The 18,350-nt window shown below is 44.0% G+C and overlaps 1 protein-coding gene across 1 annotated transcript in view; it reads right to left on the bottom strand.

Annotated features, from left to right (window-relative positions):
- The window catches only part of LOC112115971 (FRAS1-related extracellular matrix protein 1-like), a 92,609-nt gene extending 75,111 nt beyond the window's left edge, over positions 1 to 17,498 (bottom strand). Inside the window, 11 exon segments of the mRNA XM_029912329.1 lie at positions 988 to 1,155; positions 1,921 to 1,992; positions 2,086 to 2,286; positions 2,764 to 2,864; positions 2,867 to 2,905; positions 3,148 to 3,480; positions 5,407 to 5,532; positions 12,179 to 12,290; positions 12,389 to 12,712; positions 14,730 to 14,900; positions 17,259 to 17,498. Of these exon segments, the coding sequence (XP_029768189.1) occupies positions 988 to 1,155; positions 1,921 to 1,992; positions 2,086 to 2,286; positions 2,764 to 2,864; positions 2,867 to 2,905; positions 3,148 to 3,480; positions 5,407 to 5,532; positions 12,179 to 12,290; positions 12,389 to 12,712; positions 14,730 to 14,900; positions 17,259 to 17,498 (1,887 nt within the window).
- Between the last annotated feature and the right edge of the window lie 852 nt (positions 17,499 to 18,350).

Here is an 18,350-nt window from a genome sequence, read left to right as displayed (position 1 = left end):
TGGAGGGCAGATATATCAGCTCTAGAATGGTGAAGGCCCTGTGACCTATGAATGGAAAAAAGGTTACCTCAGGATAATCAGAGACACCTGAGTCCAGTTAAGGGCTGCCAGTGACCTTTCAAAACCCCTCTTCGGGTGAGAGAAAGGAGGGGAGAGATATGAGAGAAGCTGCAGCAGAGGCACTGGCAGCAGGAAGGAAAGGCTTGTCCTGGTGGAAGGCTGTCTCTCCTCTCTATAGGGAAAGAAAATTAACAGCTGCTTGGGGTAGGTCTGGCAACTAGGAGCCAGCATAGTAAGGTAACGCCCTGGAGAGGGGGCAGGGGAAAGTATTTCTGTTTGCATTGTGAGGTTGTTTGTTTGTTTGTTATTTTTGGGGTGGGGGGTTGTTTTGCTTAAGATAACGCCTTGGGATAACCCTGTGGCCAATCATGTAAATAGGGGGAAATAAAGCCAGAGTGAAGACTGATTTATTCCATGCCCCCACTGCCCAAGGGAGAAATGCTGAGGCCACTAAGGTAAAGGTGGTGTCCTGCCACAAAGGGCATAGTTAGATAAAGGAGACAGAGATCAGAGAATGGCCCCAAGCACAAATGCATATTAGATAACTGTATTAGTTTTAAAGCATAGGGGCCTGAAGTAAAAACTCCAAGAAAAAGCAGCAATGAAAGTGACTAAGCTTTAATTAATTAAACTTAATGTTTATTTTCTTCTGGAAGGACCTCAATTCATAGGAAGAAGTCAGGCAACAATTGTGTGGGGCAAAGGAATGTATCCCCATAAAATAAGCAAAGAAATAATTGATTGACTGGTTTGAATATTTGAAGCACCACGATCAAAAGCCAGCACACACTTGAATAATCATCCTTTTTGTCATAGATTCAAATCCCTCAACTCTCCTGTTTACTCTAGAGCTGTACAGTGGAAAGTCATTAGGAAGACTTTCCTAATGCATCATGTCGACAGATAATTAGGATACTTGATAAATACCTTAGGTGCTTCATCATCCACAGGCATCACTGTGATGTTAAAGTTGAGTCCAGCCACTACTCTTCCCTGCTGGTCACTAACAGAAAACTCAAACTGTTCAAACAGCGGGTCAGGACCACTCTCTCTCTCTGGGGGCATGTACACCACTTTTAAATGTGTTTCAGCATGCTGTGGGAAACAGACGTGACAGTATCACACAGACCTCACAAGTTTAATTTCCTGAGTTATGGATGAAGAACATAATGTGAGATGTGGCACTGGTGAAAACCACTGCAGCCTGACTCACCTGGCATATTCATCCATAAATCAACCTCTTACTGTCATCAAAATGAATGCAACCAAGCAGTTCTTCTGGCAAGACCCTCTTGATGTACATATACAGCAGAGCATTTGCATGTTTTTGAAACATTATTAAGAAGGAAACCACTCAGGATCATTGGGACTTATTGCAGCCATGCTGGGCCAAACTGATCCTTGGTGTGACTCCATTGAAACGAGGGAATTTGACCCACTGTGTGATCATAGAAACAATGAAAACATCATAATCGCAAGGGAGATTTAGGTGTCCAAATCAAACTGGAAGCATATAGGATCTGGGTGCTTATCTTTCCACTTGTGCCTTTGAAAATCTTCCCCTAATGCCTACTTTAATCAAAAGATCTGATTTGGTAAAATGAATGCCTTTAAAAAATATTATACACTTACCACCTGGAGTGAATTTACCCCAATATTTCTGAGTACACTGCATATAATATGGTTTAAGTAAATACCACCAAGTTGCAAAACTTTGTTTAGTAGCACCCAGTGTACCATTCATTACAGGTGAAATCCAGTCCTCTGCAGTTGGACAGCATCATGACTGGTCACGGTTTAAATCCCACTCAAAACAGCACCACATAATTTCTAGTAATATAAAAGATTCCAGTTGTTTACCTGAGTGAACGATGTCAGCATAGAAATAGCAGGATCTTTTTTATAGCTTTTCATGCTGTCTGTGAAAATTAGCTTCACCACATCATAAATTCTGCAAGAGGGGGGAAATGTAAGATCTTTTCTCAATTGGCTTATAAAGTCTAATTTAGCCCGACGGTTTCATACATATCCGGGAGAAGAGGGAGAGAAACATGATTTAGTAACCATGTACATAAACTGATTATCTGGGGACTCGGTGTCTGTAAAGTGGAGGTGATTGTTTGTGATGTGTGCAATCTCAGTTTCTTTGACAACAAGTTGTCTTGTAGTCCCAGGAACTTCCTCTGGCAACTGGTCTTTCACCAGCATAACATGAATCATTACAGTCTACAAAAGAATTGAAAAATTTGGGGACGTAGACCATGAAATCTGATCAGCAGCAGCTAGAGAATTCTGCTCTGCTGCTAACAGTAAAACATGTTTGGAAATGAAAAATACGATTTTCCATTGATCTTGTGCTTTCCAAATACCTTGATATTTCTATTCATTTATTTTATTTGTGCAATCCTTCCAAAGAAAACATGGGAGGGAACTAATAGCTAAATCTTTAATTGTGCGCCTGATCTTTTTAATTCTGGTGCAAATCAGGAGTAACTCCATTGATTTCACTGCAGTAAAACTAATTTTCCACAAGTATGGGATGAGAATCAGGCTCATGAAGTATAATGTTAGCTTTTAGCAAGACATTTGCTACATAAGTCCCAGCATCCACATAGTTCCTTGCTATGCAATATTATATCTTCTGGGATTCCTGCCCCCCGCCACAGCATGCTAGACCATTGTCAAAAAACTAGCCATACTCGCTTGAATATCTGAAAGGTTAGGAGGTTCCTGACTGTCAGATAAGATGAAATCAAACGAGTCTTGAAAAATCTCTCCTCCAAGATGGTGATAGTAAATGAGGCATGGAAGACATCTCTTTGCAAGAAGGTTGACACAGGAATACCTTGAAAATACAATAGATACAGCACAAATAGTTTTCAGAAAACAATCCTTGGCTTTTCTCCCGTTCCATTAACTGGTAGTCCCATCTCACCACAGTAGCATCCTAGTGTGTGGGGCATATACCTAGTATGTTTTTATAGCTGTTCCTTATCCTTAAAAAAAGCTATCTCAAAAAGTTACTAGTTATTCAATTGTTGAGTAATATGAGTTGACTGTTTCTTTCAGAGACCATCAGCATTCTACCTGGTCCATCTGGAAAGTGTGTCTTGATAATCTCTTCAGCACCGGGTGGCTTGGTTATCTTGCAGAGAATATAATCATCACTTGAGTCAAAATCAGACGACATCAACATATGCTTTTCTATGAGGACTGTCTTCCCTTCTGCCAGCTGAAAGACAATGTTGCTCATCAGGAATGGTGCACTGTCATCTTTAGGGAGGATGTTAATCGGAAACTTGTGCCTTCCATCAAAGATTCTGAAGATTGCATAGTCCTTGGTTGCGTCACTATCACCATGCTGAAAATGAACAACTCCATCTTTGTGATTTTTAACTGTGAATTTGAAGCCTTTGCCTCCTGTTATATAAATGCAGGATGAGAGTTACCATGTGCTGTTTCTATCAACATAAATCACCAACAAAGTTTTCACATCTGCGCAGCCATGACACAAAGCTTCTACTCCATTATGTAAGGGCTTGATCCAAAGCCTCTTGCAGTCAACAAGACCCTTTCCGTTCACTTCAATAGGTTTTAGACTAGGCCCAAAGTAGTAAAATGATAATGTTTTCCAGAGATACGCTGTATTGTAATAATACTTACTGACCTTGATTGACAATTTGGAAACCAGGAAGATCTGCACACTGCAAACAGACAAGGAAGCATGCATCTAGGAATCACTCGAACTCAAAGAACTGTTTTTTTAACAGCATTAATAGCTCCTCATAAATATTTTAAAACAGGTTCATGATTGTTAAACAGGCCCTTATTAGAGCAAAATGATACTTCAGCTATTACTGGACAAATCCATTTGCTTATCTGAAGTTTCCCAAAAATGAAGTATTAAAACCATAATAGTGTCCCTCCTCCCCCTGCCACACACACAGAACACTAACAAATTAAATGCTCTGAAGTCACTGTGAACAATAATCTCCCAGGAATCATTTCCCCTTATTCTCTTTTTCCTCATCAACCCCTATGAAATGCTGCCTTGTCTGGTTTGGTCATCCATCTATTTTATATTTTAAACTCCTAGGATGGGGGGAGGATCTTGGATCAGACTGAGGGCCCTTCAAAACAACTGGAAACCCAGCAGATCCAACCCAAGCATAGGGGAATCTTTAGGCAGAATACAACCACTGCAGCAGCTCCTACACCACCTCCCCTCCAAGCTTCCATTGCAAAGGGTATTTCAGAGAGAAAGGACATATGGCTGAGTATTTTTATTCCCCAGAAATTCCCAGCTGCTGAAACAGCCACCTGGAGTCTGTGGGAAACAGTGTAATAAAAAGCAGCCTGAAAAGTACTGAGGTAACACTCAAGGAGTGAAAGTTGCCAACACTAATATCACAACAACAGAAGCGGAATAAAGGAAGGAGTATGTGTTCAGAGTAGCTCTGGTTGAAAATTTTCAAACAAAACGATAGTGTTAAGCAAGCCAGAGAGACTGCAATGCATCATGGGAGATGTAATATGGCTCAGGTAGAAACTGAGATTAACATCAGTAGGGAACTAAATGTTTCATTTTGGGTCAACAAGCAGAAATGAAATATTTTGATTTGTGAATGTTAAAACATTGTGTTTCAATGGGAAGTTTCATTCTGAACCATAATTTTTCAAAACTTTTCCATTGCACAATTTTTTTTAATATTTTGATTTTTTTATTTAATTGAAGATGAAGACCACGGATGAAACATCAGAATTTCCCATGGGACAGAAATTCCATGTTTCAATCAGCTCTACTCAAGAGACATTTGTGTCTAGAAATGCACTACGGGCATGTGTTTGAAAAGGTTCTATGAATTTAATGATGGATGTCTGGAAGCAAGTAACTGAAGCTTCAGGAGAGGCTGCATATGCATTGCTAACATCAGTTCTTCACAGTGAGATTATTGGGGAACCAGTGTTGCAAAATTTGAATTAGATCCAAATCTGAACTCTCTCAAATGTCAGGGATGTTCAGATCAGTAGTTCCAATTCAGGTGCATCTCTAAAATGAGGCCGTGCTTTAAGAGTTTCAGAGAGCTGGAGGGATAGGTGAGTCAAATAGTAATCACAAATCTTACAGATTCTTACAGTTTCAGGGAACTTTAGCTATTTTATCCAGAACATCTGAAAAAGAAACAAAATATCAAACCTGGCCCAAGGAAGCGGTTGGGGTATAGGAGGGTTGGTATTTTGTTCTGGGAAGCTCACTGTGAAAAGCAAAGTTAAGCAACCAAAATTGAATAATCAGTTCATCAAGACAGTTCACACACCTTCATGCCCATCTGTGATACAGTGTACCTCGAACTGTGATCCATCCATGCTGTGGTTCTTCCACCAGCTGAACAGCATTAAGTTTATCATTGCCCACAATCTGAAGGGTACCCTAGGTAACTGGATATGACTGAACTTCCAATAAGTCAAGCCCTATAATGTACACATATCAGCATAACAGTTTAAGGGTAGATCATAAGGATTTGGAAGACTGTTCTTAAAATATTATTCAGCAGGTGGTACAGCAAAATTACTGGGGGCTAAATCCTCCCTCTTGGACCCAGCTTAAACAGCTGGGCTTGGTGAAGGGAGATTCTATGGGATTGTAAAGAGAGGAATAGTCATTTCCCCAAGTTGCAGTGCAGATCTGCTGAGACTGCAGTAATCACCCTGTGCCTCATGCCCAGAGTGAACAGATGGTGGGTCCACTTCCCCAACACCCCACTGCACAAGAACACAGAAGGAACCTTTTCAGAGTCAGAATCTGCAGTGTGTGCAAAACCCCCTGCATAAGCTCCCATTCTATCCAGTCTGTCTGCTGCACGTCAGAATTGCACACAATTTGCTGCATTTAAGTCCTCCTTGGCACAGAAGGAGAGGGCAAGATTTTCCCTTAGGAACAAGAACACCAATTCAGAAGAAACGGAGTCAGCTCAAACCTTTGCTCAGTCAAACCAAACTTGTAGAATTTGCAAGCTTCAATACATATCTCAAATTTGTGTTCTCAAATCCTGAATTTCCTTATCCTGCCCAGGACAGGATAGAAAAATCAGGTAATAGTGCTGGAAAGACTGTTTTTAAAGTGTTCTCAATAAGAAATAAAGGAAAGTACTGAAAACCTTGCAAGAAAGCCTGTCCTCATGAGATTTCCAGCTTACGTTTAGTAAAGCATACTTTATATCATGCCTTAACTGTGTTAACATTAATGTAGCTGTATTGTACCTTTGGCATCTTCTTTAGGCTGAACAGCTTTTGCTAAGAGGAGGAGATCTTTTATTAATATATATGTTTCTGTTGGAAACTTTGTAAGTGCAGGGTTCACTAGAACTGTGTTAATTACCAGGTAAAAAAAGATTGCAACACTAAGGGTATGTCTACACTACGAGAGTAGTTCGATTTTAGTTAAATCGAATATGTGCAATCGATATTAGAAAGTCGAACGTGTGTGTCTACACTAAGGACAGTAATTCGACTTTGTCAGTCCACACTACCAGGGAAAGCGTCGACATTGGAAGCAGTGCACTGTGGGCAGCTATCCCACAGTTCCCGCAGTCCCCGCTGCCCATTGGAATTCTGGGTCGAGCCCCCAATGCCTTCTGGGTAAAAAAATGTGGCGAGGGTGCTTTTGGGTAACTGTCGTCATCCGTCAGTCACTACCGCCCTGCCTCCCTCCCTGAAAGCGCCGGCGGGAAATCAGTTCACGCACTTTTTGATCAGTGACAGCGCGGACGCCACAGCACTGCGATCATGGATCCCGCTGCGACCATCGCTGCAGTTGTGGCCGTTCTCAACACCTATCACCTTATCATACACCTTTCCCTGAGGCAGATGCAGAGAAATCAGGCGAGGAGGCTACGGCACCGCCGTGAGGGCCTGAAGTCGGAGAGTAGCACAGAGCTGTCAGAAACCACGAGCCCCAGCGCCCAGGACATCACGGTGGCAATGGGGCATGTGGATTTTGTTGAACGGCGATTCTGGGCCCGGGAAACAAGCACGGACTGGTGGGACCGCATAGTGCTTCAGGTCTGGGATGAATCCCAGTGGCTGCGAAACTTTCGCATGCGGAAGGGGACTTTCCTGGAACTTTGTGACTTGCTGTCCCCTGCCCTGAAGCGCAAGGACACCCGCATGCGAGCAGCCCTGACTGTCCAGAAGCGAGTGGCCATAGCCCTCTGGAAGCTTGCAACGCCGGACAGCTACCGGTCAGTCGCGAACCACTTTGGCGTGGGCAAATCTACCGTGGGGGTTGTTGTCATGCAAGTAGCCAAGGCAATCGTCAAGGTACTGCTGTCAAAGGTAGTGACCCTGGGAAACGCGCAGGCCATCATAGATGGCTTCGCTGCGATGGGATTCCCAAACTGCGGTGGGGCTATAGATGGGACTCACATCCCTATCCTGGGACCGGGCCACCAGGCCAGCCAGTACATCAATAGAAAGGGCTACTTTTCAATGGTGCTGCAAGCACTGGTGGACCATCGGGGACGGTTTACAAACATCTACGTCGGATGGCCGGGCAAGGTTCATGACGCTCGCGTGTTCAGGAACTCTGGTCTGTTTAGACGGCTGCAGGAAGGTATTTACTTCCCAGACCACAAGATAACTGTTGGGGATGTGGAGATGCCTACAGTGATCCTCGGGGACCCAGCCTACCCGCTAATGCCCTGGCTCATGAAGCCCTATACTGGCGCCCTGGACACAGAAAAAGAACTGTTCAACTACCGGCTGAGCAAGTGCAGAATGGTGGTGGAGTGTGCTTTTGGCCGTCTCAAGGGGAGATGGAGAAGCTTACTCACTCGCTGTGATCTCAGCGAAACCAATATCCCCATCGTTATTGCAGCTTGCTGTGTGCTCCACAATCTGTGTGAGAGCAAGGGGGAGACCTTTATGGCGGGGTGGGAGGTTGAGGCAAATAGCCTGGCTGCTGATTACGCCCAGCCAGACAGCCGGGCGATTAGAAGAGCCCAGCGGGACGCGCTGTGCATCCGGGAGGCTTTGAAAGCCAGTTTCAAGGCTGAGCAGGGTACCCAGTGACTTTTAAGTTTGTGGACACAGAAGCAGAACTTGCCCCCGTTTCTTTACCCAGTTGCCGTCGACTATCCTCTCCAGTTACATACCCCCTTCACCCCCTTCCCAAAAAATAAAATCTGTTCTGTTTTGTTAATGGACACCGTTGTCTTTATTACTGTTTTCGCGGGAATGTTTTAAACCTGGGATGCAGACTGTGGCGGGGGGCGGGTTTAGGGTTGTGATGCAAATGATGCTTCTAAACTCCAGGAATGACAGTCTCCGCGGTGGTGGACTGGTTGTTTCAACGGAGCCTGCCAGCCCTCCTGGCCGGGACTGCGTGTATGTGTCGGCTATGTGACTGTCTTGCAGGGGGAGGAGGGTTACAGATCCCCTGCTGCGCGGCTCTGTGATGCAGGGTAAGGACCGCTGCATAAGATCTGTAACTGCCCTCCCCCGCCACCAAGTCACAGAGCAACACCACCCCCCCCCCACCACACAAAACATGAAAACCACCTCCCAGACTGACCAGGATAACTAGTCACTGCACTGTATATGTGCCCTGCTGCTGCACCTGCCCCCTGCTAAAGGTGACTGTCCTGTCGAATGACCAAGCCTCTTCCCCCCCCTTCAGACAGACTCCTCTCCAAAAGAAGAGGATGGAAACAGAAATGAACAGAAACGTATTCTTTATTAACAACCGCACATGGAACGGGGGCGTGAAACTTGGACGGGGTCTTGTGTGAGGCGGGTAGGAAAGGACTTTTCAAATTTTGGGGAATGAGAGCCTTCTAGTGGTAGAGCAGTCCGCAGGGGTGGAGTGAAATTTTTCACGGCCCCTTCCACCCCTCCGTGTTTGGACTTTGGGTGAGGGGGGTATGGGACTTGGTGGCGGGGCAGGGCAGTTACAGAGAGACTGCAGCGGGGCTCTCTCCTCCTGCCTCCGGTCCTGCAGAACATCCACAAGGCGGCGGAGCGTGTCCGTTTGCTCCCTCATTAGTCCAAGCAGCGTTTGAGTAGCCTGCCTGTCCTCCTGTCGCCACCTCTCCTCCCGTTCAATGTTTGCCCGGTGCATTTGGGACAAGTTCTCCCTCCACTGTGTCTGCTGGGCAGCCTGTGCTCGGGAGCATCCCATTAGTTCAGCAAACATGTCTTCCCGTGTCCTCTTCTTCCTCCTCCTAATGTGCGCTAGCCTCTGGGCAGATGTGGCTGTGGGAATTGGAAAAAGGGAGTGAATTCCTGAGACAGAGCAATGTATCTGTGAACAGAGAACATAGTCTTTCTCTGTGAACAAGACCATGCAGAGCACCTATCATACGCGCACTGAGGACAAGGTCGAATTTTCGGCCCTCGCCTACCGTGCCTGTGGTCTTGCTGTGGCGAGCTGAGGAGCAGGGCTGGACACCGGACTTTGTCTAGCTGGCAAACATGGTAAGCCGTAGACTTGTGGCCGCTTAAAACTTTAAGAGTGGCACTGGCCTCCTTTCACATAGAAAGCAATGCGAGTCTCTGCTGGCAGCAATCCTGCAAGCATGAACTCTGGCCCTGTCCCACCCCCTCGCGGCTGTAAACCGCGTGGCTGTAAACCGGCGGTTGCAGTTCTGTAAAGGGACGGGCAAGCAGTCCCAATACTAACTTTCCCCTACCTAATTCACAGCAGGGAGTCATGCCAGACATCACCCTCCTGAAGGTCTCGGAGAGCCAGAAGGAGAAGATGCTCCGGGACAGCCTGCAGAAACCGGGGCCATTTGCTGCAATGCTCTGCAAGGCCATGATCCCGGAGTACCTGCTGGCGTTGTGGCAGGGAAACGTGTCCTACCACGGGGGGCCTAATAAGCTCTCCCTGCCCAGGAACCTGCTCATGAGGCTGGAAAAACACCTGCAGGAGGCGTATGAGGAGTTCTCCCCGGAGGATCTCGCCTCTATCCCCGGTTACATTGACCAGTTCTTGGCTTAGGTGCCCTTGGACGGACAAATGACTGCAGGGTTTTGGGCACTATAATCATGAAGCGGACATTGTGAAATTTTTTGAAAATGGTTCGGACTACATATTGAGGCGCCCAAAGACAGACTAATCATGATACACTTTGCACAGATTCCCCTTTTGTTTGACTTTCCTGTTTACATGTTTTGAAGCACTTTACCCACTGTTAATATTTTAAATCTTCCTGTTTTGTTGTAAATAAATGTTTACATGTTTTAAAGCACTTTAGCTACTGTTAATATTTTAAATATGCCAGTTATGTTGTAAATAAATGTTTAGATATTTAAAACACTTACTGCTTGATCCTTCCCCTGAATCTGTGTCTGGGGTAACGGCGGGGGACGGTTGGTAGGGGATCTCTGTCAGGGTGATGAAGAGCTCCTGGCTGTCGGGGAAATCAGCGGTGCCAGCGCTGTCGACTGCCTCGTCCTCCTCATCTCCTTCTTCATCTTCCCCGTCCACTAACATGTCGGAGGAACCGGCCGCGGACAATATCCCATCCTCAGAGTCCACGGTCAGGGGTGGGGTAGTGGTGGCGGCCGCACCTAGGATGGAATGCAGTGCCTCGTAGAAACGGGATGTGTGGGGCTGGGATCCAGAGTGTCCGTTTGCCTCTTTGGTCTTCTGGTAGCCTTGTCTCAGCTCCTTGATTTTCACGCGGCACTGCGTTGCATCCCGGCTGTAGCCTCTCTCTGCCATGGCTTTAGAGATCTTCTCATAGGTCTTTGCATTCCATCTTTTGGAGCGCAGCTCGGAAAGCACGGACTCATCTCCCCACACAGCGATGAGATCCAAGACTTCCCGATCCGTCCATGCTGGGGCCCTCTTTCTATTGGATTGCACGGCCATCTCTGCTGGAGAGCTCTGCATCGTTGCCACTGCTCCTGAGCTCGCCACGCTGTCCAAACAGAAACTGCGCTTCAAACTGCCCAGACAGGAAAAGGAATTCAAATTTTCCCGGGGTGTGGCTGGTCAGAGCATCCGAGCTCGGACTGCTGTCCAGAGCGTCAACAGAGTGGTGCACTGTGGGATAGCTCCCGGAGCTATTAGCGTCGATTTCCATCCACACCTAGCCTAATTCGATATGGCCATTTCGAATTTAGCGCTACTCCTCTCGTTGGGGAGGATTACAGAAATCGATTTAAAGAGAGCTCTATGTCGAACTAAATGGCTTCCTGGTGTGGACGGGTGCAGGGTTAATTCGATATAACGGCGCTAAATTCGACATAAAAGCCTAGTGTAGACCAGGCCTGAAACAGGCAAACTGAGTGATTACATAGTCCAGAAGATTGTCAGATATTAGTGATCTGTTGTACTGCAGCCTGGAGCCTTACAATTCTGTTTGGCCTGGAGGAGAATTGCTTGTCTGCGGGATGAAATCCACTAAGTAGCAGAGATCCTGTTTAAAAAAAAAAAAAAAAAGCTTCCTTCTTGCCAGACATGAGGAATTTCAAGGCTCCAGTATGGTAGGTGACTGTAAGGGCATATTATTAGAACTGGTAACTTTAACTACAGAAAGTCAACTTCACAGAGTAAGTGCAAACTGGAGTGAGGCACATTTATGTTCAGTAAATTCCAGCAGCATCTCATTTTACTTGAAACGTGCTTATCTTAACCACAGAATCTTTTGGGTTTTGTCCATCAGGAGTTTGAAGATTTGGCTATATCTAAAATAAGAAAAAACAAACAGCAAAACCAAACCAAATTCTCCTCTTGCTTACAATGGTGTAACTCTACCAGTGGGATTACTCTGGATTTACACTAGTGTAAGAGAAGGGATTCTGGATGCTTGTTTTTCTAGCACCTGCCAGATATGTACAAGAAAATAAAATGAAATACAACGTAACAAAACTTAACTGTCTTAAACGACAGATATAAAAAAATAAGGAGGCCCAATTTAAAAACAGACGGGGAGAGGGAAGGTAATTACAGAGCTATGAGTAGTTATTCTGTAGACCCACTGAGGAATCTACAGGACCATAGTGCTAGTCTCAACACCAGAGATGTGTCTGTAGCACAGATTGTTTACAGTACACGCCAAAGCATTGTGAATTCATACATTTAAACAACCTTGGACAAAATTCCTTTTACCCATGTTCCATGCAACCCTTGGAGCACATCTTATTGAAAAATGGACCATGATAGGAGAACTGATCATGAAGGCACTATCAATTGCTTGATACTCAACATAGCAAAACAAACACTCCATGAAAGATTAATGCAACATTTGGCAACTGGCAAGCTTGCTGTGGATGCAGGTACAGTAATTCTGACCAAGAGCACGCCAGGTCCATGCCTCACCTCATAGTTCTGTCTCTCAGAATGAGTGATGTTGGGTGGCTGATAGGCAATCTTCATGTCGTATAAATCCTGCCGAGTGAAAGATGTAAAGGCCTTGGTGTGGTCCTCCAGATGGGTAATATACCCCTCTAGTGAGCATTTGGTAATGCTGAACACTAATCTGTCTTTTGGGGTTTCTCCAGCTTCAGCATCTACAGCTGCTGTTGTAAGTGGGGTAAGAATAAACTGATCAATCTCCAAGATGAACATGGATATAAATGCAGCTTGGGCCTGTGTATTTGGGATGGCTCCCTTTATCCCCACAGGAATCCAAACGTTTTCTGTCTACAAACAAGAAAACCCAGTTAATCCCTTTGCAAACACTTCTGCAAGAGGAAATATATTTATATCCAGAAATATATATATTGCAAATAATTTTTGGGGACCCATCACCAGATTTAAAACAAACAAAAGGAAGTACTTCTTCACAAAATGCACGATCAACCTCTGGAACTCATTGCCAAGGGATACTTGTGAAAGCCAAAACTATAACTGAGTTCACAAAAGAACTGATAAGTTAATGGAGTCTATCAATGGCTATTAGCTAAGATGGTCAAGGACACAGCTCCATGCTGTAGGTGTCCCTAAACCTCCAATTGCCAGAAGCTGGATGATAGGGGATGGATCACTCAATAATTGCCCTGTTCTATTAATTCCCTCTGTCCCAGCCACTGTTGGAAGAGAGGACACTGGGCTAGATGGACCATTGGTCTGATCCAGTATGGCCGTTCTTATGTTCTTACCATAGTACCTGGGCTCTATTAAACAAAACGAAACAACTAATATACAATTGACCATTAAATCCCTTTCAAACTTTGCCCCAAACTTTTCACACCTCCAACTAACAATACTCAATAACTGAAAAGCCTGAAAAGTAAGAAAAAGAAATCAGAAATGCACAATGCAACAATAATAAATTGGCACAGGCTCTCAAGAATTGCCAGCCAGAGCAAGTTCTAGAGCAATGGACCTTCAAAAAGAATGCACAGCCACTCACCCTGGCCATGCCCCAGAAAGGAGTCAACTTTATCTCCTTATCACATATCCTAAAGACTGCTGGAAGATCTAAAAGCAGCAAGGCAGTAGTCCACTGGATAGGGCATTCAGCTGGGAGTCTGGAAGCTTGGATTCTATTCCTACTTCTGTCACAGACCTGTTGTGTGATCTCAGGCAAATCATCTCCCCTTTCTTTGCTTCTGTTTCCTCTCCTACATTTTGTCAGTCTGGGTCATTTATTCTGTAAGCGGTTTGGGAACAGTCTCTTACTATGTGTTTGTATCATGCCTAGCAGAATGGGACCCTGATCTCAGCTGGAGCCTAGAGTGCTGCTGTAATACTACTACTACTAATAAATAATAATAATGGACAGCTGATCTCTTCCCGTGGTCATCAAATAAGTAAGTTCAGACTTGTGTCATACCTAGGTCTAAAGCAAGACCAATAGGATTCAAGGAAGCTAGAGAAATCAACGTATAGCTTCAGTTAGGTCAACTTCCACCTTCTCGATTTTCTTCTTCAAAAGGGGAAATCTCTAGTCAGGGTGGACATGGCAAGATTGTTAATCTCAGAAGAGGGAGTGAAATCCTGGCCCTGTTGAAAACAGTGAAATTTTTGCCACTGAATTCAATGGGGCACGGATTTCACTCATAGCCATTGGCGCAACTATTGCTTGCGTTAGGGTGGTAGGCAATTTGACATGGAGAAGGAAGGCAGGCCTATCAATAACAGGCCAAGCATGCTCCATTTGCCTTTTTTTTAGCCATGCAAAAGTCAAACAAGAGGAGATATATTTTTACTGCCCAGTCCTATTAATGCTTCATACTTCCAGCCAATGCTCACTCCTCCAGATAACTTGGCTTTTGGATGGGTGATACTTCCTCCTGTCCTTCCACCCCTTGGCTCCAGCAGCTTTTTCAAAATTTGCAAATGTGAATATTTGAGCAAAAGTGGCTTTTTCTCTTTTTGCAAATATTTGGTTAGCAAAATAATTCATTTAAAACCATTATTAAAATTGCTCCAGTTTCAGATGAGTTTTGTAAACTTGAAGCAGGCAATGTCAGAAATTGTGTGTGTGATGAAATCACTAATATTTCTATACATTGCACAGTCTCATTAAGACACTTTGAAATGTGAGTCATGCCAGGGTAATGCCACTCGCAGGGAGGATGAAGCCTGTGACTTTCTACTCATGCCCAAGGGTGCACCCAAGTTAAGACCAATAATTCAATACAGCGCAGACATCCAGCTGGCAGTGTTTTATTGCTTTTCCGAGTGATTGTCAAAATCTGTTATCTGCTCTCACCTGTAATGGACATTGGCTCTTTTTGTCTCTGATCTCCACCTGGATGGGGATGTAATCTGTGTCAGGGGATAGGGGGCTGAGGTGTTGATATTGGAGTTGCATCTCCAGGAAACCTTCACAGTTGGTCTTTAGAATATACACTTCCTTTGATCCTGGCTGGCAGGCATTAAACTGTACATTTAAGTCAAACAAATCTTATGGCAATTATTGCATCACAATCTTTTGACTGGCCAATAATTTGTATGAATTTGTAATTTAGACTGTAAGCTCTTCGGAATAACTGTAGGTACTCTATACAGATGCCCAGATCTTGTACAGATTTAGGCATGTAAATAACTTTACCTATCTAAGTAGTCCCAAAGACTTCAATGGGACTACTCACGTGTAATAAATTAAGCACATCCATAGGTGTTTCAGGATTGGCACCTATGTTTGTACAGTACATAGTACAATGGAATCCAGAACCTAACTAGGTCATCCACGTGCTACTGTAATTTAGTTATTAAAGATTATTGAAATATGGGGAGATTCCCCCTATACAAAATTCCAATTTTTTGGTAGAAAATAAAAAACTGAAATATTTCAATTTGGAAATACCTCTTGCAGGGCCTATGGAAATTGTTGTTTGGGTGCCTCCTGCTCCCATTCTCCTGTCCTCCACCTCCCATGATGAACCACTGTGTCCCCTGTTGGAAAGGAGAGGTAATCCATCATGGGAATCACTGGTCAAGAGCTTTGAAATAAAATTTTCCACAAGCCCTAATCTTTAAATAATAATCCGAAACAGATAACCAAATACTGCATCCTACAGTATTTCAAAATGAAATTCTGAACACTGGTGAGAGGATTTGATCTGGGTCCTTCTGATCCTGTTATTTCTATCCTTTAGTCCTACTGTTATGCATTTTTGTAGAAAGAGTTAACCATTCACCAGCTTAAAAACACAAGAAAATAAAATGTGTGTTACTCTTATTTATTTTCTGTCAGTCTTCTACAAGAAGGGGAACACGGTTTGCCTTCATCTTTCTTCTATGTTCAGGACCGAATGATTCCTCAAACAACATTTTGTTTTTAAACAATTCTTACATCAATAAAACTACTTGGGATGCTGGCAAGATTACCTTGTCTCTGGAGAATTCTGCACTTGTTCTATGGCCCAAAGCCCCATTCACATAAACTCTGCTCTACAGATTTACTGCTTTTGCATGAGGAAATTTGGAAGATGCAGAGCAAAGTTGGAAACGCTCCCACAGCACAACTTTATTTTTTTGTTAAGAATAATACAGCACATACATTTTTAACGAGATTTTAAATAAAAAGAAGCTCTCTCCGCCCCACTAAAAAAGTACTGTAGATGTATTGAATGTTTTAAAATTCATCACTTGTCCTTGCTCTAGTGTTTTTCAGAAGCTTGGGTACATTTCCACTCCGATGGGATCCTCTGCTACAATCTGGCCAAAAGCAGGAAGCGAGGTCTCAGAAGACGTGATCCTAACGGTGCAGACCGTACCTAGCCCATCAGCATTGTACTTGAAAGTCAAGACACTTCTGTCCACTTGCTTAGATATGCCAAGAAACTCAGAAATGTCTAGAGAGCTTTTTCCAAACTGAGTAATACTTGATTTTGGATTTCTGATCTCTACATGAAGAACAAAAGTCTCTATAATGGTCTCCAGTTCAGTAAACCCAAATGTGAGAGATTTAATATTGTATTACATCCTATATAAAGAAATGCAATTTGTTTTAGCCATTTATATAGCAACCTACGAATGCATGTATTGTACAACTTTACTTTCAGCGAAATCTATATTGTAAATAGACAGTCAATAGGAAGTGAGGGTGCTCAATGCCTCACAGTATCAAATTCTTAAAAATAATACTTGGGAGTTGCATTATGGTCCAAATCCTCAGCTGCCACAAATCAATAAGTCGATTGCCCATCCCTATATCTCCCGTTGGGGCCAGGGCTTGTTACAGAGAAAAAGATGAGGCCACAGGATGGGTGTATAGGAGGAGGGGTGCAAATTGTGCAGTGAACATCAAAACTGTGAAGATGGCTCTTATAAAAGGGCTTTACTAACTGGATGGAGCAGTAAAAAATAAGTAAAGCATCGACAAATCTCTCCGGTGCAGCACAGCAGCTACCTGGGAGAGTGCAGCCGTTGCTCTGCACCGGGCAGCATCCTAGGCACTGTGGCCAGAAGAGGAGAGACTCTGGCCCCGCCCCTTCATCTCCCTGATGGCCCCTTGCCCCTCCCCCAGGCAGTAGGGGAGGGGCATGAGACCCTTTGGACCCCCCCCCGCCCAACCACTGTGCGTCTCTCCGGGGAACACTGATTAATGTCTCAGTCTAAGCTGGTCTCTCTATTGACTTCAGTTCAGATGAGCCTGCTCAGGAAGATGAGCCTGATGAAGTTAATTGCCAATGGGCTTTGGTCGAGCTGATTTACATTTCAAACAACAGAAGCAATTGGTCAGAAGTCCATCTGCATTGTGATAGTTTTGATTCCCATGAGAAGGAGCACTTACCTGAGGTGCAAGTTTCCCCACTCTTTGTGTAATTGGCTCATTTAAAACCACCTCTACCTTACAAAGGTTCCTCTCCCCGGGGACATTAAAATGTAATTCATCATCAGTCACATACACCACCCGTCCCCTTTCAACACTGAAGTCTTTATTTACTAGGACAAGTTTTGCTGCTTCCCCATGTCCAAGATGCACCAGAAATATCAGAATATCCAACTTCAGAAAACTGCTCACAGCTTCCATCTTTTGGACTCAGCTATTTCCTTTTATAAGGCAAAGAAATCCAATGGATGAAAGTAATTAATTTCTGCAGTTACCGAAGGCTTTTTTGCTCAAGAGAGGCTTGAAAGCTCTTGCAGCTTTGCAGATATTAAAGAGCATTTTGCTTCCTGTTTTATTTTCAAAGTAAAAAAAAATACAACCCATTTTCTCTCATGCTGTTGTGGTTTCTTGCTCCATATCACCCAGTTGCCCGACTGGCTACAGTTGAGTAGTTCACAGGTGTTGTTGGGTATTACAGCAGCATAGTTTGCAGTTCATTTGACAAGCGTTCAACAGATGGCGATCATTCCCCTGGTGTTCAAAGAGACTAAGGTCACTCTATAGGGAGGAGAAAGATGCTGAAGTGAAAAAGTAGCCTACAATAAAGTAAGAGAAATCATGAGATCTTTACCTCAGAAGCAGAGGGGAGACACACAATAATGGAAATGCTAGCTTGATTCCAACAATATCCAAAGGGTTGGTTGGAGGGTTGGTTTCAAGAAAAAAAGTTAATACATGGAACATAATAATTATCACAGAGCATATTGCACAACCTGCCTGCAGCCTTTCTGTATATAGGATCACCATTATTTGGTACTGTGCTCCAAGGCCTATGCAACACTTTGGCCTGGTCTACACTATGACTTTAATTTGGATTTAGCAGCGTTAAATCGAATTAACCCTGCACACGTCCACACAAAGAAGCCATTTATTTCGAAATAAAGGGCTCTTAAAATCAATTTCTGTACTCCACCCCGACGAGCGGAGTAGCGCCAAAATCGATTTTGTCATTTCGAATTAGGGTTAGTGTGGCCACAATTTGATAGTATTGGC

This window comes from Terrapene carolina, unplaced genomic scaffold (assembly GCF_002925995.2).
Source record: "Terrapene carolina triunguis isolate 2854851 unplaced genomic scaffold, T_m_triunguis-2.0 Scaffold210, whole genome shotgun sequence".
Taxonomy (NCBI): domain Eukaryota; kingdom Metazoa; phylum Chordata; order Testudines; family Emydidae; genus Terrapene; species Terrapene triunguis.
This window is presented reverse-complemented; position numbering and strand designations above follow the sequence as displayed.